Raw genomic sequence first — 22,897 nt, forward strand, 5'->3', positions numbered from 1 at the left:
GATACGTGCAGTTTTGTAGTAAATTTTGAAATCTGGAAGTGTGAGTCCTCCAATTTTGCTCTTTTTTTCCAAGACTTTTTGGCTATTTGGGTCCCCTTATAATTCTATACGCATTTAAGGATCAACTTTTCCATTTCTGTAAAAAAGGTTATACTTTTATAATCAGGAAAAAACTCATATGTATGTATTTTTTTCCAGGAGAGGAACCGGGTATGTGGGATTAGTCTACTGCAAGTATCCATATAAGATGGGCAGGGCCTGAATTGGGCTGACACAGTGGTGAAGGAAAGGAAGGGACAGATGTGAGAGCTCATTTGGGGGTGGAATTTGAGGAAGGTGTCTCATCAGATGGAGGAGAGTTATCAGTAATGACAGTAGGCTCTGAGGAAAACATCCCCTCTAATATTCACATTGGCTGTCTAATGGACTGCTTTAGTTAACACACTTATCCACAGATCTACAACCCTGTATGTAGAGAAAACAACGTACTACCAACCACTGCATTGTGCATTTCAAAACAGTCACGATTATGGTTATGTGAATTATACTTCAATAATAGTACTCCCAAAAAAAAGAGAGAGCTGCAATGTCTTGTTGAGGATTCAGGTCAAAAGCACCACAGAAGTATGCTGTCTGGTTCCACCTTCGATCTGCATGTCGGGAAGCGGGGGATGTGGGCCCCGCATTAGTGCTGATCCAGCTCTCTGCTCTCTGGCAGGTGATGGACCTACGCTGCCTTGTTTCCCCTGAAGTCAGGTGTAGCCGTCTAAGTTTCTTTGGTCAATGTAATTATACACTTTCAGAGCTCGTGTGTGATCTGGAACCCCGCATTCCCACGGCTGAAGCCGTCAGGGCAGCCTGCTTGGAGATGAAGCCCATTGTTTGTTGCTGAGTGACTACAATGAGCAGAGCACCTGTGTACCCACACTGGACATGCAGCATGAACAAGGAATAGCTGAGATTTGGGATTGTTTGTGGCTGTTATCTAACTTAGCTATCCTGAAAGACAGGATGGAAGCGCAATTCGGAGTCAAGTTGCCATGAGTTGGTCACTCTCAGAGCTGAAGTGAGAGGTGAGAGTAGAGCACGTGAGAAGTGCTGCAGAGGTTACATCGCAAGGTATTGTCACCCTATGCATGAACGCACACAGAACTCAACTCTTGTGTGGTTCCACTGGTCTGACTTCACACGGTGCTCACTTCCACTCACAGGTGCTGGTAACCACAGAAAGAATTTAAATGTGTTCCTGTTCTCTTCTAGGAAAGAAGGGACACTGTTTGGTAAACGGGATGACCATGTACAACCAAGCTGTGTGGTCTCCCGAGCCCTGCACCACCTGCCTCTGCGCGAATGGGAGAGTGCTTTGTGATGAAGCCATGTGCCACCCGCAGACGTGCCCCCAAACAGTCACACCTGAAGGAGAATGCTGCCCAGTCTGCTCTGATACTGGTATAAATATTTAGCCAAAACACAATATCACATGGAATTTAGTCTTTAACTTCCATTTGTTTGTATTTTGTCGCAACCTTAAGTTTTAAATTAATGATAAACTAGTAATCAGGTAACTTAAAATATTGGCACAATGATGATTAACATAGAAATTATTTGGGAAAGTGTATGGTAGGAGACAGAAATAAAAGATCTCAGCTTTACAGCTCTGGTTCTGTCAGAAGAGTAAACGGACCAGATCACATTCCACCTTTGACTCTCAGCTTTAGAGATATAGTGATGGAATTTACACAGCCAACAGTTCCCGAATTCTTAGTATGCGTGAAGAGCTTTCCCTAGTTCCTTACACGCCTTATCTCATTTAATCCAGCTCAATGTGGGAATAGTTATCATCCCAAGTGAAGATGAAGAACTCATGGTGCACAGAGGAGGAGTGGTTTGCGTCCAGAGAGGACAAGCCCAGTTTTGCAGCCTATCTGTCCCATAACTACCTGGGTAACCCAGGGAAATAATGGAGTGGGGGTGGGAGCAGCGGTTTTCTCTGTGGCACTTTCGCTGGCTGCTCACTGTCCCTTGTCCTGAGGTTCATATGTGATGGAGCAGAGGACCCTCAGGAGGGAAGTACAGGTCTCCTCCAAGAAAAGCCAACCCAATGCCTTATGAAATCAACAAACACGTGTTAAATAATTTGATGGGAAGGGAGAGGGACATTTTCTCTTGTCTACGACCAAGGTAGATTGTTTCCACGCACACAGGACCATCACAGGGTAGGAGTCTACAAAAGTCTCCTGCCAGGAAGAACTTTAGAATATTTAGCAACTGTATTTTGGTTTATACTACCAGTTATTTTACTAAGTCATTATGACTTTAAAAAACTATTAGAAAATAAAAGTGTTTAATGAAACCAACTCCTTGGGGTCAAACACAACGTTTTTAAAGGCAAGATTCAGAAATTCTCAGCCATTTTTCAAAGGACTTAGAATATACTTGAAATGCTGTGGTTATTTTGGAAAAATAAACTTGAATATACGGGAAGGACTTTAAATGTTTCAATATGATAACTTCAGTTTCCCTTTGCTAATTTTTTTCCTATTCTCCTTTTGCATGTTCTGGAAGAGATGTGCAAAAAATAACTCACAGACTTTATAATACATACTGAATGGAAATCTCAAGTAATTCCTTCAAATGATTATATTTCATCAGTTCTTTCTTGGGGTGATTTGTGTATAGTATTAAATAAAAGCAGAAGGATGATTAAGTAAATGTACATATTTTGATGGGAGAAAAATCTATGCACTGAGCTCACATCTTCCCAGAATTTTTCACTCGGAAGGTGAGCCTGAAGTCTGGTCTTTGTCACGTCTCCCCACTACAGCCAATGACAGTCCCAGCTAAATGCAGACAGAGGGGAATTTCTGATGTAATCCATTCTGCTCCCGTCATTGTGGGGTATCAAAAATGCTCTCACACGTATGTCTAGGTTAAAACAGCACCATTTGAGTCTAGGACATCTTATTCTTTTTTTTTAGTTGAAATATAAGTTTAATCCCTTGTACATACTTTTTAAATGAAGCCATGCCTTTCAAACTTTTCCTTCTCTTTCTCTTCTGGCAGAGTTTAATGAAAGTGACTTTATCTCTTTATTTTTAATACTTAATATTTATTGATTTACATTCAGGTATTTTCAGAACATTTAATCAATTTTTTTTTTTAAAGATTTAGTGTAAAAGATTTTGACTAAATTTTAAATATCTCTGGGGGGGAAAATGAAGTTAAAATAATCCTGACTTAATTTGAATTATTTTTCCATTCTGCTATTATTAGAGAAGTGTAATTATGAGAAAAACTCCTCTCTAAAATTCATTCACAAATTAAAAAGGGCAGCCATATGTGAACTCAGAGGGAAGTATGCATTCTGCCCACACCCAGTTTCCCTCTTGCTGGAATCCAAGTGTCTTTGTATTTTGTGAGTGGCTTTGTGAACAAGAAAAAAGAGTTGGGGTAGAAACAAAGAGGTTAGGCTTTTCAAATAGAAGTTTTGGATTCAAATGCTGGTTGCACCACTCATTACTTCACTAACTGTAAGCATTTACCTAAATTCTCTATACTTCAGTCCAGGATGTCTTCTATAAGTCTCAAGCAGGAAAAATGATTTCACTAGAGAGTCTGGGAAGGAAAAAGAGGAGAACTTTCGATAATTCTGAATTTCAGAGCATGCGTTTAAACCCATGGAGCTGAAAGAAAATCAGACAAAAACAATAAATCTATGAACAAAGGCTGATTTCACTACCATAAGCAAGTGAAATATACATCTGTTTCACTTTTTTATGTCTGATAGTGTACAACTTCTTATGTTATCAATAATTCCGATCAACTGTGCAATATCTACTATAAAGGAGTCACATCTGATAGACTGCAATCTCACCACAGGACTGCTTCCATTTGCATCATGTGGCAATATTATTCCCTCTGTGGTGACCAGGTAGCATGATCCTTCAGTAAAAACACACATGAAGGCCCACAGACAAAACAAAAATTGTCTATAACAGATATAACAAAATAAAGTTACTATTAAAACTATTCAAGAAAAAAATTTCAAGATGCATTTCATATTTAAACTGCACTCAGATACCTGGAGGGAATAATATTTACTAACCTCATTTTCACTGATTTTTCCTATGATTAATATCACAACTTGCTCATGCTGTATCCCCCTTGCGTGGTCAGGAGCCTCCTATTCACTGCCCAGTATACCATCCAGTACAGCACTAAATGATAGAACTGAATTTTCTGGTGATTCTTCAGAACAAAGACAACCTACCAATTTACTTCATAAGCAACTGCCAGCTCCTCAGGTGGAAACGGGCCAAGCATTGAGAAAAGAGGAATTTCAATTTGAGGAGGATGAAGAAGAAACTAAACAAGATGAAGAGAGGGAGCAAAAGAAAACGAGCCCTGGACCTGGAGATCAGGGGAGGCTTCCCAACGAGGGGCACAGCAGAGTCGGGGGAGCACTGAGACCTGGACAGGAGGGGAGGTGGGCCCGTCCACACGGATACCCAGTGAGGGAGGAGGAGGACGACGAAGACCAGGAAGACGAGGACGAGGAGGAGGAGGATGACGACACCATCAGGGGAGATGTGTTCAGGACGCCCTCTCGACACCCAGGCCCTGCTCCTCCCAGAGGCATGCCAGCTCTGCCAAGCAGGTGCTCTCTGTCCTACAGGACCATCAGCTGCATCACTGCTGGCCTCACACAGATACCGCCGCTGACAGCGCCAGGGATAACAAGCCTGGAGCTCGTTGGTAAGAGACGCTGACGTCTGTTTTATTTTGTGCTTTAAAAGTAAATAACTCTCATTGCCCTATAAATGTTATATTTTAATTTCATAATATAAATTGACCCCAGGACTAGTTTCACAACCTTCAAACATATAAATAAACTTTGCAGAAGAGATAGGTGTTTATGGCAGAATAGCATAGTTAGGTATAAAGCAAATCTCTCTAAATCAAATCATGATTTCCCACTGACTATTTCCTAAAGTCAGCTTTACTGAAGTATAATTTACATACAGTAAAACATTTTTAGCGTGTTATTCCGAGTTTTGACAAATGTAGTCATGTCATCACCACCACAATCAAGATTCCCAATTCCCTCATGTCGCTCCTTTCAGCAGCCCTGGCCACCACTGGTGTTCTCTGCCTCCATAGTTTTCCCTGTTCCGTATGTCACAGCAATGAACTCATACGGCACGTGGCCTTTTCAGTTGGGCTTCTTCCCTATCGCATTGCTTCTCGAGGTCATGCAGATTGCTGTGTTTATCAGTAGCTTGCTCCTCCTCACTGCTGAGTGGTGTGCCATTGTTTGCATGGACCACAGGTACCAGCTGGGTTATTTCCAGTTTGGGGCGATTATGCATACAGTTTCTATAAACATGCACAAACAGATGTTTTTGTCGACCTACGTTTCTTTTCTCTAGGGTACACATCCAAGAGGGAGACTGCTGAGTGACACAGTAAATGCACATTTAACTTTATAAGAAAGTACCAAACAGTTTCCTAAAGTGGCTGTGACATTCCTGCCAGCAATGTTGGAGAGGTCCCGCTACTCTGCATCCTGTCAGCTGTTTTTTCCCCTCATTTTAGCTCTCCTGGTAGGCATGGAGTGTCCAGATCTTTACCCATATTCTTTACAGGGCACCTGGAAGGGCTGTGAGTGGAGGAATAGCAGGACCAGGTGTGTGAGGCTGGCTGGTGGGGAGACGGGGCCAGTGGATGAGCCTGGGCATTCACCTGGGTGAAAAGGCACACACTGGGGGTGGCCCATGCAGGGGTGAAATAATCTGAATGGGGTTTCAGACACATCTCGGGGGAAATCACAGAAATAATAAATGGCCATGTAAATAAAAACTCAATAGACAAAAGCTGACAACTTTGTTCAAGATGGCCAGTCTGCTCAATAGGACACTGCCAGTGTCACGGCCTTCCTGACATCACATTCAAACATCCTAAGGAATTCCTCTCTCACCCCAGACTCTTGCTCCAGCAATGTCCCTCCTCCCACCACCTGCATGCCAAGTGTGCATGGCCATAAGAAAAATCCATTTGTGGAAGTTGAAAGTCTTATAAAAAAGATGGATGACCTGTGTTCAGTCACACCATCCAGGTTTTACAAGAGGGTCACCACGTGGTTTTTATAGTACTCACTATTTCTGGCAAGCTCATTTCCTGGGTTTAAAATCATTGACTACTGTACTTAATTAAATGTCAAAGCAAAATCCCTTTGGGGGGTGCCCAGTGGCATAGTGGTTAAGTTTGCGCGCTCTGCTTCAGCGGTCCAGGATTAGCAGTTTTGGATCACAGGAGCAGACCTACACACCACTTATGAAGCCGTGCTGCAGTAGGCATCCCACATACAAAATAGAGGAAGATTGGTACAGATGTCAGCTCAGAGCCAATCTTCCTCACCAAAACCCCCATAAATTTAAGGCACATAAGAACTTCTATAGATTAAGGTCATGGAAGTAAAACATTAGATCTGAGGCAATCTGAGAGACGATCTTCCCACACTTCTTATGTAGAAAAGGAAACTGATGCTCAGAGAAGGCAAGTGATATTCCCAAGATTTCATTGATAAAAACAGTATCATATTTCTGGTTCAGAGTCTAGGAAGTGTCAATGGGAAAATATGAAGAACAATAAAAATCAGTTTCTATATAACTTTCCAGAGAAACACCTTTGTTGTAAACACATACTACTAACAGAATTGTCTAGCAAACAACATTCTGGCTATTTTAAGCAGCTTCATCTGAAACATGATGCAGGAGGGCATGACAAGTCCTTAGAGTAAAAATTCTGATTACGTGAACTGTCTAGTCCCAGTCTCATTATTTTTCTAAACATGCATTTTCTTAAGTAATATACATTCTGTCCTTGTTATAAGTACTGCTTTTTCTCCAGATAAAGCTCACTTTCGCTATGTGTGTGCACGTGTACATGTATGTATATGTGTGTGCATTCACGTAAATGTGTGCATGTATGTATAGGCACATAGGCCTAAAATGCAACTGCTGTGTGTCCTAGGCAATTCCATCACCTCCATTCCAGATGAAGCATTCAATGGGTTACCGAATTTGGAAAGGCTTGATCTGAGCAAAAATAATATCACCTCTTCAGGCATAGGTCCAAAAGCATTCAAGGTAAATACATGCTGATTTGTGAGTACAATCCACTTGGGCACTTCCCCACAACTGGTACTGGAAGCAGGTGGAGGTGGGGAGGGAGGAAGACATGGTAACTGGTGTTTTCTCCTAAGGAAGTTTCCTCTTTGATGTCCCTAAACTGTATTCAGGTTCTGCGTCGAATATAGTTTTGTTTCACAGTTTCTGGCTGGTTTTTCTATGCCTCCCCTTAGAGCAGCAACAGTGTCAATGACAACACTAAGGTTTTGAGTTTATGGAGTGGTTTCTTCCCAAGTAGCTAAAAGCATGTTGCAGTATGGCCTCTCAGTACATGAGGCAGCTCTGGGAACAAAGGAGAGCTTATCTGGGAACTCTGTGAGGATCTTCCGGTCAGCAAGACAGCAGTTCCTTATTTTGAGCCTTAGGCAAAATCATATGAAGGGTACGTTAGCAGGAGGGGTTCTGGAAAAACAGATGGACTCAGACAAATATTAGCATGGGGACAGTCTGGGAAAAGAGAGAAGACAGGAAACAGCAGAGAATAGATCTTTGAAAGAACTGAGATTTGACTAAAATTTTCCTAAAAGGGAGAAAATAAGAAAGGATCAAGGAATTTCAGAGAAACAAAGGCAGAAGCAAGAAAGGATCAAGGAATTTCAGAGAAACAAAGGCAGAAGCAAGAAAGGAGGGGTTTATGTGTAAACAAATACTTAGAAATGTGTGCACTTTAAGAAGGCCAAGTAAAACACACTACATCCAGTAGGTCAAACTTTATCCCCTTGGATGGTCTTCTGTCCACTCTTTGGACAAATTGTTGGCCTCTTGTAAGCTTAGGTCCTGGTTCTCATTCAGATCCAAGGCTGGGAGATGAGTGCTCTCCAGACATGGGGCCACATTCACATCAGACTGGAATCCTGCCTAATGCTAGCCATCCTTCTGATAGAACAACAGCTGGAACTCATGCATTTCCTGTGTTTGATCAAAAGAAAACACTGCAAGAAATTACCTCCTTTCCTTGTTTAGGGATTCTCTGTCCCATTTCTAAACTGCAGAAATTGCCTCTGAGCACTGTTGCAGTGAGTCACTCTGCGTGGTCACTAACATCTGCCAGGCTGCAGCCCTCTGTTTTACTAGTGCAGGCTGGTTAGGGCAATGAGAACGCACTACAAACATGGAAACGCACTCTCCAGACAGATAAAACTGCTTGGGTCCCATAAAGGAATAGCTTGTGATATTTGTAGCACTTCATTTTGAAGAATTTCCACAGTAATTAGTGTTATTTTATGACTGTTTCTACTTGGTGTAGATAGAAAACCAAGGATTACAAATACATTAAAAGGATTCAAATTGCCATCTTAATTCTTAGCATCCATGACAGATTCAGATCACTGCATGATTTAACTAACTTTGTGTCTATTGCTGAGAAGGTGAAAACCTAAGAACTGGAAAAAAATGACAGTCCCAGTGGGGACAGGACTTTCTCTTCTTTACTAAAGCCACAGCATAAATCTGGGTGAGTGGGATACACAATCATCAAATATACTTTGCTGAAAATGCCTGGGAACAAATACTTTTAACAGGGTCCAGTCTGCCTGGTGAGGGGCATGGGGACTCCTGTCTCAGCCTGAGTTAGTGAGTGAGTGTATGAGACTTTACTAACTACACAGACTGACTGTTAAATGAGACACTGCATGTGTTTATCTGTGACCAGGTAAAAAAGTAACTTTGAGATTTGCCTTTTAAGCTTCTGAAGAAGTTAATGCGCCTGAATATGGATGGAAACAATTTGGCAGATATTCCATCAGAACTACCACCCACGTTAGAAGAGCTTAAAATCAGTGAGAACAACCTTCAGGCCATCGAGGAAGGAAGTCTGTCAGGTATTTAGCATTTGGTTTTATGCTATGTGTTCTTATACCCTTTCTTCTGTGGTTGTGTGGAAGTTTTATTTGCAGTATTGCCAAGTGAATAGCTGGTGAAGTGTTTTGGGTCACTTTACCATTTAAGTTGATAAACTTTCTTTTAACTATTGACTGGTGAAACTTTAAAAAAGTATTTTAAACTGCCTGATGTCTTAAAAAAAGTACTATAACTATAAATAAAACTGTCAATTAGTTTAGGTTCTCATCATTCACAACACAGTAGCTGAACTAGAAATCTTAACGCCCTAAGAGTCACATGGGACACACCCACATGGCCATGTGTTCTGGTGCTGTCTGTACCGACGTTTTGGTGGTGTCAGTGGGGATAACGCAGTACGATGGCTTGTTAACTGGTTGCCCTTATCACCCCAGATGCTCGATGCACCCCCTCCAACATCTGCCACCTCCACACATTTTGCGATTTGGTTGGCACATGTTGGCACATGAGAATTATGTATAAAGCATGAGTGCGTAGCACTCTAGGTGAGGCTCCGGGGCACACTACGATCGAGCACAGAAGCTTTCGCTCACATGTCGCGGCACTCACTGGCTTTGACAGGCTTGTTCTTGAGAGGGCTGCTCTGGCACCTCCTGCACTTGTGGGTCAATGAGGCACGTGCGCCCCACAGAGCAGATGGACAATGTGCGTGGGGATGTGGCTGCCACGACAGCCTGGCTTTCCGAGGGACAGGCTTTACTGAAGGTATCCGTGTACTGTACATTTGATACAGCTGGAATTGACTCTTTTTGTGGTTGTCTTCAGACCAAGCAGAATAAATGAAGTTGTCATATTGTGAATATGCTTCTTTAAGACAAAGGTTGCCTAGTTTTTCTTTTTTTTATAAGAACTTTTTTTTTTTAAAGATTTTATTTTTCCTTCTTCTCCCCAAAGGCCCCCAGTACATACTTGTATATTTTTTAGTTGTAGGTCCTTCCAGTTGTGGCATGTGGGACACCGCCTCAGCATGGCTTGATGAGTGGTGCCATGTCCGCGCCCAGGATCTGAACTGGTGAAACGCTGGGCCGCTGAAACAGAATGCACGAACTTAACCACTCGGCCACGGGGCTGGCCTCTAATTTTTCTTTTTATCTTCCTAACAGTCTAGCATAGTTCTTGTGGTATAGTGCTCGATACTTTTGTTTATTTGATTTAAAATATATTCATTATGTTAATGTAGGCAACTCAAGCCTTTAAAGAAGTAAAACAATTCAATTATTTCCTTTCACTCCCAATAATCTTCATGGGAACAAACACTTCTGGTGATGAGAAAAAAAAACAATAATGAGAACTGCCAAATCTGAGGATTACAGAGTTATGGAAATACTCTATTTCCAGATGGATTTCAGGGTACACATGAAAAACATTAATAAACACAAATTTTGATGGGCTTTTTCATATGGAAAAGACATTGGGAAGTTTCATTTCTTAACTGTTAGGCGAAAAAGACCAGAGGGGTGTTTAATTTAGAACATGCGCACTAACTGGCCGTCTGTGAACGACACGTGACATCACATTTCCAGCTCTGTATCAAAGGACACGTTATAAAACGTTAAGTCCTTATTTGGAAGGCTCTTCTACACACTCCTGCAACTGCTTCTCCACATGCTCATGCACAAGTGTTTCCAAATTCCCAGAGAGTCGACTGTGGTCCAGGGTAAACTGGCCTCCTGCTTGCTGCCCTCCTGTCTCCATAGTCCAAACACCGAGGAGGCCTCAGCCCCATGCAGGTGGCCACTGAGGAGGCTCTCCACTATCATCTCGCCCAGAGAGCCCCCTGCACTCTCTGTGTGGGCTGAGGGCCCCTCTTCTGTTTGGGCTGCATTCTTAGTCCTGCTCCAGTGCCAGCCCCTTGGGTGCTGGGTTGTTAGTCCTGCTCCAATGCTGGCCCCTCGGGTGCTGGATTCTCTACTGACTGCTGGAGCCTCTGTTGACAGTCAGGCTGGCTGGTAGTGAGCACGGTGAGCCCAAGCACAGGCCACCACCAGTGCTATGTTGCTGCTCTCTTGGTAGCTGGCTGCTCTCGTTGTGCCTCATGGCAGGTCTTCACTCATGACCTTTCCGGTTATATACAGTTCCAGAGAAGTGGGCAGAAGGGCGCTCCAGGGAAAGAAGCAGTACGTGCAAAGGCATGAACAAACAAAATGCTTTGGGTGCTATGGGAACAGCATGCAGTGCTGTGGGGCTGGGATACAGGGTGTGAGGGGGGAAGAGTAAGAGATGGTGTGAAAAGGTAGGCAGGAACTGGACAGCAGAGAGCTGCACAGGCTAGGCTGAGATGGTGGGAGTTCACCCATGAGCCACTGGTAGATTTGCAGACCCACAGTGAGAAAAGGAAGGTATTATAATTGAGGGGAACGGTGTTAGGGCAGAAGGGAGGGACAGCAGGAGAAAAGTGGACAAGCTTAAAAATGTTCCAGGGGCCGGCCTGGTGGTGCAGCGGTTAAGTGCACATGTTCTGCTTTGGTGGCCCGGGGTTTGCCGGTTCAGATCCTGGGTGCGTGCTGCGGTAGCTGTCCCACATATAAAGTAGAAGAAGATGGGCATGGATGTTAGCTCAGGGCCAGTCTTCCTCAGCAAAAAGAGGAGGATTGGCACCAGATGTTAGCTCAGGGCTAATCTTCCTCAAAAAAAAAAAAAAAAAAAAGTTCCTGTCTTCATTAATCACAGAAACAAACGAAAACCCAGGACCACATTGGCCCCTCTAGCAACGATGATGTGAGGCTATGTGCTTGGAATACCATGAGATCAACATTCTCATGCACATGTGTCCACGTCCATAACCTGTCACATTGCTCCTCACCCCAGAGTGGGAAGGACTTCTTACCAACTTCCTAGTAATACATCCTCTTTCTATCCTAAGTAGCCTACAAGAACCTTCTCTAACTCCAACCTGTTTCCTGTTAAACACAGGAATACACACCTCGTGTGTTTCCTACACACACAACAGACATAAACTAGAGAATAACTGAAGTAATGCATAGTATCATGAATTTGCACTCTGTATTATATTTCTTTCTCTCTTGTGAGGTCATGTAATGACCATTAGTCTACTTCTATTATCTATTTTTCACTGGAAAACTTCTATTACATTCCAAAACCTCAACTGTGTACTAGATAAATATGCTGGATTCTCAGCATCTTTAGTTTTGGAAATTAGAGAGATTATGAGGAAATAAGAGCACTTATCACAGCTTACTGGTTAGCCTCCCTACATCCTGTCTCTTAGCCCTTCAAGTGATCCTAAACACGACCACCAGATTAGATGATGTCATGCTGTCTGCTGCCCAGGGGCTCCTTGCCGTCTAGAAAAGAAAAGCCAGACCTTGTCTAGTGTACAAAGGTCCTGCACAGCCCACCTCTGCCCTCAAACTTTCACCCCCACCTGTGGATAGTCCACTCCAGGGCTGGCCTCTTCCCTACACTAAAGCACACCCATGTGGGCTCGTGTGCACGTGTTCAGCTGGTTGCCTCAGCTTGCCATTTCTACCCACATCTTTCTATCTTTGAAAGCCTAGTCCCACTCACACTTGCATACTACTCAAGTCTACACTGCCATGTCCTCTTTCTCACCTTCTAACACCTATGATCTGTAACCCTGATGGTACTGTATTCTGCTCTTGCTTAGACTATGTCTTCCTTCTCTCATGTGCCTAAGAGTAGGAACTGAGTTGCATGGAGCATTTAGCGTAATGCTCGTGACATGAGTTGAATATGAAAACATCCCCATTCTAGAAATCTTGGCCCCTGAACAAACTCCAAAGTTACACCCTGAATGTCTGACTCAGACACCTCTGGGTATCATCACTGCTGAGCTGGCCACTCCCCTACTTCAAGCTTCCAATTGATTTGGATCACACCACTCCCGAGACCGGTAGAAACAATTTAGAAAAAAACCCTGTTTGTATAAAGGTCTTTCTTGGTAGCTCAATCTGAATGCGTGGAGAATTTTTGATCATTCTCCTTTGAAAACGTCCATCTGGCTGCACTTTGCCAGGAAGTGAACAACTGCACTGGGAATTCATGCTGTAACTCCTGTTCTCAGAAACTGAGGGTCTCCAAGCAGAGTGCTCCTTCTGCGTCCTCATTGCATTATGCCCCAGCCATCCCTGACTATAGTGCTGTTTCATATCTACCTGTCTTTGCAAATGCTTCAAATGATCTCCCACAACCTTCTACTTCTTGCCCACCTCGTTCTGAGTCCCTTCTTGGCCACCGCTGTCTCTGCAGGCCACCCCGATCCTCCCATTCCCCCCTTTGGCTTCTCCTTCCACAAACTTCCATCATACAGCACAATAATGATTTTTCAACAGGCCTCCACTCCACTGGACCATGCACTCAGCATTCAGTCCTGGCTGAACTGAGCATTTGGGATGTGAAAAGTACTTGGGAAAGGCTCTACAGAGGGATACAAAGAAAGAGCTACTTTTGCCCTCCAAATAAACTGAACATTTCACATGACCTTTTGAAAAGCTATGGAAATTGCATGTTTCTTCAATTATCCTAATACGCTAATTTTATTTTTTTATAGACTTAAATCAATTGGTCACCTTAGAACTGGAAGGAAACAATCTCAGTGAAGCCAATGTCAACCCTTCAGCTTTTAAACCTTTGAAGAGCCTATCTTACCTGCGTCTGGGAAGAAATAAATTTAGAATTATACCACAGGGTCTTCCTGCTTCTATTGAGGTACTAATATCTTTTTAAAAATATTTTACATTTTAAATATACTACACTACAACAAACCAAACACTTTAAAAGCTTATTCTGATGCAAATTAAACTCAGTAGTTTTGTGCTGTATACAGAATTTACTGTAATTGGAGCACTGGTTTCCCTTCAAACAATTCAAGATTATGAATCCAACTTAGAATTACTAGTAAAGACTCTTGATAAAGTGAAAACTGGTCCTGCTGAGAATTTAAACAGAAATTACAACTTGCAAAAAGCACCCAGATTTGCAAGGGGGTTTAAACTGTCTCAAACCAGAATTGCAATGTTCATCCCAGTCTGCTTCCCCCAGAGTCCCATGTGGATGAGTAGTGACCCTCCATGGATGGAAGCAATCCGCAGAGAAGGTCACCGACTGTGCTGGCAGCCCCCAGCTTATCAGTTCTAAGCAGCTCCTACCAAGGGGCCTGTGACTAACTCCAGGCCCAAGTGCTGTCCTGTTTCTACTCCCTCTGGAGATGCCCGCCGCTGCCCAGGTGTGTGGTCTCCTTGGCTGCAGCAAGGAAAACTTAACTAAGGGGGAACCCTGGGGGACCTTTGCCGCTGACTGAACACCCTGATTTCCTGCATTAAGAATGGAGGTCTAGGGGCCGGCTCCGTGGTTGAGTGGTTAAGTTCGCGCACTCTGCTGCGGTGGCCCAGGGTTCGGATCCTGGGCGCGGACATGGCACCGCTAGTCAGGCCACGTTCAGGTGGCATCCCACATCCCACAACTAGAAGGACCTGCAACTAAGATATACAACTGTGTATGGGGGGGGGGGGGGGGGGGGTGGGGGGGGGGATAAAGCAGAAAAAAAGAAAAAAAAAAAAAAAAAGATTGGCAACAGTTGTAAGCCCAGGTGCCAATCCTTAAAAAAAACAAAACAAAACAGAATGGAGGTCTGGCAGACCCAGCTGGACCCCTGTCGCCTCCTCTGAGGTCTGTTTCTGCCGCATACACTATCGTCCAGCAAGAAGGCAGGACGGAGCTTCCCATAGTTGTGGACCAGCAAACTGGGAGAGAGGACCCTTGATCTCATATGACACTACTGCCACGGCCACCACCCTTCCTCTTCCTCCTATTTGGAGATGAAGATATAACTTCAGAATTTATCAAAATTGCAAAGACCATGGTTCCAACGCCTGGCATTACATCAGAATCACTTGGATTCTCAAGAAATACAGATTCATGGACTTACCATCCCAGACACACTAAATCAGGGTCTTTGGAGGGTGAGGTCAGCAATTTATAATTTTTTCAAAATTAAAATTTCAAATAGATAATGCATGCACACAGTAAAACACACACACATTTTGAATAGTACAAGAGCAACAAGTCTGCTGCACATGGCTGACCCTCCCATCCCTAGTTTCTCTTTGCAAAAGACCCTCTCACCAGTCAGGAGGTGCTGTCCACATAGTGAATGTGCTCTGACTCCTTCCAAGGCATTGCTTCATAGCCATGGAATTTCAGCATATGGATGAGTGTGCTCTGACTGGGGGAAGTTTAGGAGGGAATTTACACTTTAAAAAGCTCACGAGTGATTCTACTACACAACCAAGTTTGGGAACCACTGATCTAGTTCACCCCTAAATACGTACGAAAGTAAAAGCAAAAAGCTAAAAGATTCCTTACCCATTTCTAACAAATACCAAAATTAAGCTACAAAGAGGGGGAAATTACTCAATAAGAATGGAAAGTTACACTGAAGATATACCAATTCTACTTCTAAATTCCAACAAGATCCTTGAGCGAAAAACTCCCTCTAATGCCAACTGAATTTAACCTGAAGGCAGCTGGCTGTTGAAAACTTACTAATAGTTCTAGCAAACTTCACCCTGACGTTAAATGAAGGCTCTAAATTTAACTTTTAATTAATTACAATACAAGCAAGTCAAAAAACATGAGCCTAAACAATCCTGAGAAAAAAGAGCAAAGCTGGAGGTATCACAATCCCTGACTTGAAAACGTTCTACAAAGCCATAGTGACCAAAATGGCATGGTAATGGTACAAAAACAGGCACACAGATCAATGGAACAGAACTGAAAGCCCAGAAATAAAACCACACATCTATGGGCACCTAATCTTCGACAAAGGTGACAAGAACATACAATGGAGAAAAGATAGTCTCTTCAATAAATGGTGCTGGGAAAACTGGACAACCACATGCAAAAGAATGAACGTAAACCACTATCTCACACCATACACAAAAATAAACTCAAAATGGATCAAAGACGTGAAGGTACGTCCTGAAACTATAAAACCCCTGGAAGATAATATTGGTAGTACACTCTTTGACATCAAACTAAGAAGGATCTTTTCTAATACCACGTCCTCTTAGACAAGGGAAACAAAAGAAAAAATAAACAAGTGGGAATTTATCAGACTAAAGAGCTTCTGCAACACAAAAGAAACAAAGATCAAAACAAAGAGACGACCCACCAGTTGGGAGAAAATACTTGCAAATCATATGTCTGACAAGGAGTTAATGTCCATAACATATAAGGAACTCACACAAATGAACAATAAGAAAGCAAACAACCTGATCAAAAAGTGGGCAGAGGGGGGCTGGCCCCGTGGTTGAGCGGTTAAGTTCGCGTGCTCCGCTGCAGGCGGCCCAGTGTTTCGTTGGTTAGAATCCTGGGTGCGGACATGGCACTGCTCATCAGACCATGCTGAGGCAGCGTCCCACATGCCACAACTAGAAGGACCCACAACAAAGAATATACAACTATGTACTGGGGGGCTTTGGGGAGAAAAAGGAAATAAATAAAATCTTTAAAAAAAAAGTGGGCAGAGGAGATGAACAGACATTTTTCTAACGAAGACATACAGATGGCCAATAAACACATGAAAAGATGTTCAACATCACTAATCATCAGGGAAATGCAAGTCAAAACTACACTAAGATACCACCTTACACCTGTTAAAATGACTATAATCACTAACACTAAAAATAGCAAATGTTGGAGAGGGTGTGGAGAGAAGGGAATCTTCACACACTGCTAGTGGGAATGCAATCTGGTGCAGCCACTATGGAAAACAGTATGGAGAGTCCTCAAAAAACTAAAAATAGAACTACCATATGACCCAGCCATCCCACTACTGGGTATCTACTCAAATAATTTGAAAGCAACAACCCAAAGTAACATATGCACCCCTATGTTCATCACAGCACTATTCACAATAGCCAAGACATGGAAGCAACCCAAGTGCCCATCCACCAATGACTGGATAAAAAAGACGTGGTGTATGTACACAATGGAATACTACTCAGACAGAAAAAAGACAAATTCATCCCATTTGCAATAACGTGGAAGGACCTAGAGGGAATTATACTAAGTGAAATATAAACAAGTACTGGGACAAAGAAAACAGTACAGCGGTTACCAGGGGAAAGGGGTCGGGGGGCACAGTGGGCGAAGGGGAGCACTTATGTGGTGACAGTCAAGAAACAATGTACAACTGAAATCTCACATTGATGTAAACTATTATGAACCCAATAAAAATAAAACAAAACAAACATGTGCCTAAAAAAATTACAGACAACACGTGCTGGTGGGAAGCAGGCTGACCTGGAGCTTGGCCCAGCCGGGATGAGCTTCCCCCATGTGTTAGCTGCATCCCTGACGGCACACCTTATCATTCTCCAGGCCTGGTCTCTTCCACTGCTAAATGGGATTGATAATTTCCACTTATTTTCTAGGGTTTTGAAGCCCAAATGAGATAATTTATATGAATAAGTTTTGTAAATTAGAAAGTATACACAATTATTATGGTATCCTATATCTTACATTTTATGGTTTAAAAATAATTAAAGAGGGGCCGGCCAGGTGGCGTAGCAGTTAAGTTCACACATTCTGCTTTGGCAGCCTGGGGTTCGCTGGGTTCGGATCCCGGGTGCGGACCTACACACGGCTTGTCAAGCCATGCTGTGGTAGGTGTCCCATGTATAAAGTAGAGGAAGACAGGAATGGATGTTAGCTCAGGGCCAGTCTTACTCAGCAAAAAAGAGGAGGATTGGCAGCAGATGTTAGCTCAGTGCTAATCTTCCTCAAAAAAGAAAATTAGTTAAATAATTAAATAAAAATAACTAAATAAAATTCACTTAATCCCATAACCATGAGAGATAGTACACTTTATTTTAATTAGTTAGAAAATTTGACAACTTAATGGAAGAGAAGTAAAAGACTCTTTTGATAATACTAATGAGAAGAGTTTACAATACCATTTTAATCTGTCAAGTTGAAAATAATTATTAATACAAAGAAAAATAATCGTCTTTTCTCTTAATTATAGGAATTATACCTAGAAAATAACCAAATTGAAGAAATAACTGAAATTTGTTTTAATCATACCAGAAAGATCAATGTCATTGTACTACGTTATAACAAAATTGAAGAAAACAGGATTGCTCCTTTAGCCTGGATAAATCAAGAGTAAGTATATGCTACAGCTTGGCTTTCTTAGACGATTTCTTCCTTTTGCCATTACTAGACAGGGTATGAACACAGGGATGTGAGGGAGGTGACGGTTCTGAACAGCTTGGTGATGGCACTCTTCCTTAAGAAGCTTGCCTGGAGCTCAAACTGTTCATGCCATGACCGTGTCAGGATGACCACGGTCACTGCTGCTGTGGACACCCTGCCATGTGAAGTGCTGAGCCTGAGGGCTGCCCACCGTGCTGCTCTCCCCCGGCTGACCTCAGAGGCAATAATGAAGTTTAAGTGAGATAATCCCCTGCACACTGAGAAAGGGAGCGGCCTCCCCTCACCCCTGCCTTAGGTGGGAGCACCAGGCTTTACTATCCTACACCACACTGTCCTCATTCCTCCATCTCAAGTCTGACACAATAGAGCGACGAACGCTGGGCCTGACAATAGAGCCCACCTTTGAGGAGAGGAATCAGCAGGCCTCAGAGAAGGGGCAGCATGGGGGCCTTGCCTGTCAGGAGGGCAAATGGGGTTGAGCCCCGGCAGCGGGTCCAGCAGAGCAGACAGGAACCGTGTGGCGAGGGGACAAGGGATCTGAGTGGCACAGTGAGGACAGACGTCTCTCAGAAGCAAGATGGGAGAGATGGGAAGAAATCTCAAGGGCCAGCCAGGTTTAGTCAGATGTGGCGGTGGCAGAGTGACCTAGTGTTCCTCAGGGGATGTCTTTGTTGGGTGGGCAGAAGCCACAAGGAAGCTCCTGAGACAAACCAGGTAGCTCACCACGTTTCCCAGATCTTCTGGCCAGTTAACAGACTTTTCCAGATCCCTCAAGTCTCACCCCAAATCCCAGGTGACAGTTTACCAGATCAACTGTGGACGGCAATGCAGAACCCCCGCAACACCAACACTGCCTTGCTGGGATGAAAGATGATTTCAGGGATAGACAGTTGGATGTTGGCTAGGCCTCTGGGCTTCATTTCTGATTCCAGTTGACCTTAGAGATATTTGGGGACCTCTCTGGGCCTTGCCATTACCCCCAAGATGTGAGTTTTCTCTCTGAACGTGGTACTCCTCTCTAATGGAACTCAAGCAGCTATGTGGTGCCCAGGTATGAGCATGAGCCTTGCAGCCTTGCACACAGTGCTGGCAGGAGACCCGACAAGCATCTTGAGAGGCCTTGTCCAGCCCTGGAGCTCCCCTCACTCATGTTCCCAGCCTGTTTCCTCCTTTCCCTGCAGAAATCTAGAATCAATTGACCTCTCCTACAACATGCTCTACCACGTGCCCTCCTATCTCCCCAAGTCTCTGCTGCACCTCGTGCTCATTGGGAACCAGATCGAGCGCATCCCTGGCTATGTGTTTGGCCACATGGCACCAGGCCTGGAATACCTGTACCTGTCATTCAACAAACTCACAGACGATGGCGTGGACCGAGTCTCCTTCTATGGAGCATACCATTCTCTGCGAGAACTGTTTCTGGATCACAATGACTTAAAATCTATACCACCTGGGGTACAAGAAATGAAAGCACTACATTTTCTGAGGCTGAACAACAACAAGATACGGTAAATCGCGGCTTTTTCAAGTATCTATTTAAATTGTGGTTGACAAAATATATGATTAAACAACTAACATGATATCTGAGATTTACTTTAAGGAAAAAAAAGTGAAAAGAGGTTGCATTAAACAAGACTGGCGAATGTTAATAATCTTTGAAACTGGATGACAGGTACATAAAGATTCATTATAGGTTTCTCCTATTTTTGTATGTTTGCAAACTTCTGCACTAAAAATTTTAAAAATAGAGAATGTTACATAATACTTAGAACTCTAGAGATATGTTCAAATGAGGCTTCAAGACAGCAGATTGTGGTGCTGCTCTCACCTCCATGTGTGATTTTGAACACTCTAATCTGTAGAGCACAAAACCTAAATATAGGCTAAAATTAAAACTGCTTCTATCTAGATTCTTCTGTAGGCAAAATTCTGAATACATTTATTGAGACTCAGCTTCCCTCACTTCTGGGGACCCATTTTTCTGTTTATGCTCCATCTGCAACCAAGTCATCTCATCACCCCCACGTGGAAAGCACAAAGGTATCAAGAACCAATCTGGACTCTGGCGTGTGGTCAGTGGGGAGGTCCCTGGGCTCTATGGTCGCTTCCTGAGGATTACACCATTACTCTTTTCCCTGTCTCTGAAATTCTAATACAAACTCCTAAGAAAGCAGAGAAAGAGTCAAGAGTTTATAAAAAATATCATGTTTGTCTGTCCCACTTCTGGTGGGACTGAGGTGGTTGTGACCTTGCATCTCCTCCACCACCGAACTAACGGTTTCACTCACAGATGACGGTTTTTGAATCTCTTACTTCTTAGGGGTAACAAAATGGTGAATTTCTATTTTTGTCATTCCTTCCACATTCGTTAGCTGCAATTCCTCTGTAAAGAATTTTTTCTCATCAACTAGGGCCACTTTGTTACTCTGAAAGGTAGGATAAATACTCAGTTCTTTCCTTTAAACTGCCAGAGTAAGAAGCTTAAGGTTACACATTTGTAACTATTTGTGGTGATGGATGTTAACTAAGCTTATTGGGGCAATAATTTCCCAATATATACATTCATCAAATCATTATGTTGTGCACCTTAAATTAATAGAATGTTATATGTCAATTATATCTTTATGAAACTGGAAAAAATTATACATATGCATTAAATATGAGCAAAAAAGACTATGAAATATATTAAAATGTTAATAGTGGCTGTCTCGGGGGAAAAAAGTTGGTGCCAAAGTGTTTTTGCTTTATTATTTTGTTTTTGGCTTTGTCTCTTTCTCTGAGGAATCACTATGAAATTATGGTTTTATACATTCAGAATGTCTCTGTCAATTCCAATTACTGTTCTTACACTGTCCCGTCTTTGGCCAACGGTAGCCCCTGGAGCTAGCTCTTGAGTCTTAGACAGGCTTCTAATAACCCTGGATGGCTCACTTTACATTCCCTACAGCAGACCTGTGCCAGCCGTGCTCCAAAAAGCCCCAGCTCCTCTCAGTGGAGAAGAGTCTTCACAGGCCCCAATCTGTGCACCAGGCATGTTCCTTTCAAATGTGTTATTGTTTCAAGGCCTTTCAATGGACTGGCAGGAAATATGTATTTTGTAAAGAAAACGAGTATGAGTTCATGCTGACATTCCCAATTCAAATTTAACATTATATAGTATTCCTCTGTTTTAAACTTGTTTATCTTACACTGAAAATCTAGGATCCCCAACAATATTAACTTACGTTTTTTATCTTACAATATATAAATAATAGTTTCAAAATGATAATAGCATTTTACAACTAACAACAAAAGAATTAAGTTTATGATGTTTTTGGAAGCTCCATTTGTCTTTAGAATATGTTCCCTGAAGGATGTATAGCTGAAATACAGTGGTTTTCTCTGTAATAATATGTCAACAACTTAATATTTAGATAAGGTCTTTGTTTGTTTTGGTTTTCAGGAATTGCTATTTTCCATTTGATTAATATTATTTTCACTGTTAAACATTTATGATTCCAAAGTCAAAAACTGTATAACAAGGTATATTAAGAGATATCTTTCTTCTATGCCCGTCCCTTACACTGTGTCCCATCCCTCCCCATAAGTGAATTTAAAAAATTAATTTCTACTCCATCTTTCCAATATTTCCTCTTGCAAATATAAGCATGTATACATACACATATTCATATTCCCCATCCCCTCCCATAATTATTATACAAATTATTACACAGAAGAATTTTTCTTTTCTTTCTCTCTAGAGAGAGTATTTTTTTCTACTCTTTACTTTTTAACATTATCAGTATATCCTGGATATCACTCCATAACAATGTATAGAGAATTTCCTCATTCCTTTCACAACTGAAAGTATCCATTATGTGGGCATTTTATTCAACCAGTTCCTTACTAACAGACACGTGATCATTTCCATTCTTTTACCACCACAAATAATGCCACAATGCATAACTTTGTTGGAATGTCATTTTGTATTTTTCCAGTCCAACTCTAGGATAGATTTCTAGGAGCAGGGTTGCTAGCTGAAGGGGTAAAATGCTAGATATGCCAAATTCCTCTCTGTGGGGCTGCACTGTTTTGAATTACCTTCAATGATGTCTGGTCCTCCACAGCCTCATTGTCAGAACATGTTGATAAGCTTTTGGATTTTTTTGTGGCAAATCTGGTAAGTGAGAGTAGCATGCAGAATAGTTTCGATTTGTGCTTCTCGCATCATGAATAGGATCGAGCATCTTTTCATGTTTACACGTCACTTCGTTTTCTCTTCTGTGAACTGGTTACCCAGGTATTCTTTTTGTTCTTTTCCCTTTTCCTTCTAGATTTTTAGGATTCTTTGTATATTAGCCCTTTATCTGTGATATAAGTTGCAAATACTTTCTCCTAGGTTGTCATTTGTCTTTTAAGCATTTTTTAAAAACCAACTTATTAGTCCTGTCTTTTCATGCCTCTGGCTTTTGAGTCACAAATCAGGAGACTTCCCTACTTACACGGTATGACCACGCTTCACTCTACTACTTCTACAGCTTCATTTTTTTCCACATTTAGATCTTTGACGTATTTGGACTTTTTCTGGTGTATAAGAAAAGGATGCAATTTCTTTTAAAAACAAAAGAATTTTTTTAACAAACGTAAAACTTAACTCCTAAATTATG

At 42.3% G+C, this 22,897-nt stretch overlaps 2 protein-coding genes across 7 annotated transcripts in view; one reads left to right on the forward strand and one right to left on the reverse strand.

The window, feature by feature from the left end:
- LOC124233902 (centromere protein P-like) overlaps positions 1-22,897 on the reverse strand; it is a 222,405-nt gene that overhangs the window by 54,411 nt on the left and 145,097 nt on the right. The gene's annotated exons all lie outside the window — the stretch shown is intronic.
- The window catches only part of LOC124233897 (extracellular matrix protein 2-like), a 39,720-nt gene that overhangs the window by 15,303 nt on the left and 1,520 nt on the right, over positions 1-22,897 (forward strand). For 4 of the 6 annotated variants that reach the window (XM_046651179.1, XM_046651182.1, XM_046651181.1 and 1 more), the window contains 7 exons: positions 1,261-1,449; positions 4,177-4,755; positions 7,033-7,148; positions 8,875-9,010; positions 13,582-13,739; positions 18,061-18,200; positions 19,433-19,759. In XM_046651179.1, coding sequence (XP_046507135.1) covers positions 1,261-1,449; positions 4,177-4,755; positions 7,033-7,148; positions 8,875-9,010; positions 13,582-13,739; positions 18,061-18,200; positions 19,433-19,759 — 1,645 coding nt within the window. The remainder of the gene's footprint in view (positions 1-1,260; positions 1,450-4,176; positions 4,756-7,032; positions 7,149-8,874; positions 9,011-13,581; positions 13,740-18,060; positions 18,201-19,432; positions 19,760-22,897) is intronic. The other 2 variants (XR_006887173.1, XM_046651180.1) reach the window with 2 other exon arrangements.

Source organism: Equus quagga, unplaced genomic scaffold (genome assembly GCF_021613505.1).
Source record: "Equus quagga isolate Etosha38 unplaced genomic scaffold, UCLA_HA_Equagga_1.0 270_RagTag, whole genome shotgun sequence".
In the NCBI taxonomy this organism is placed as follows: domain Eukaryota; kingdom Metazoa; phylum Chordata; class Mammalia; order Perissodactyla; family Equidae; genus Equus; species Equus quagga.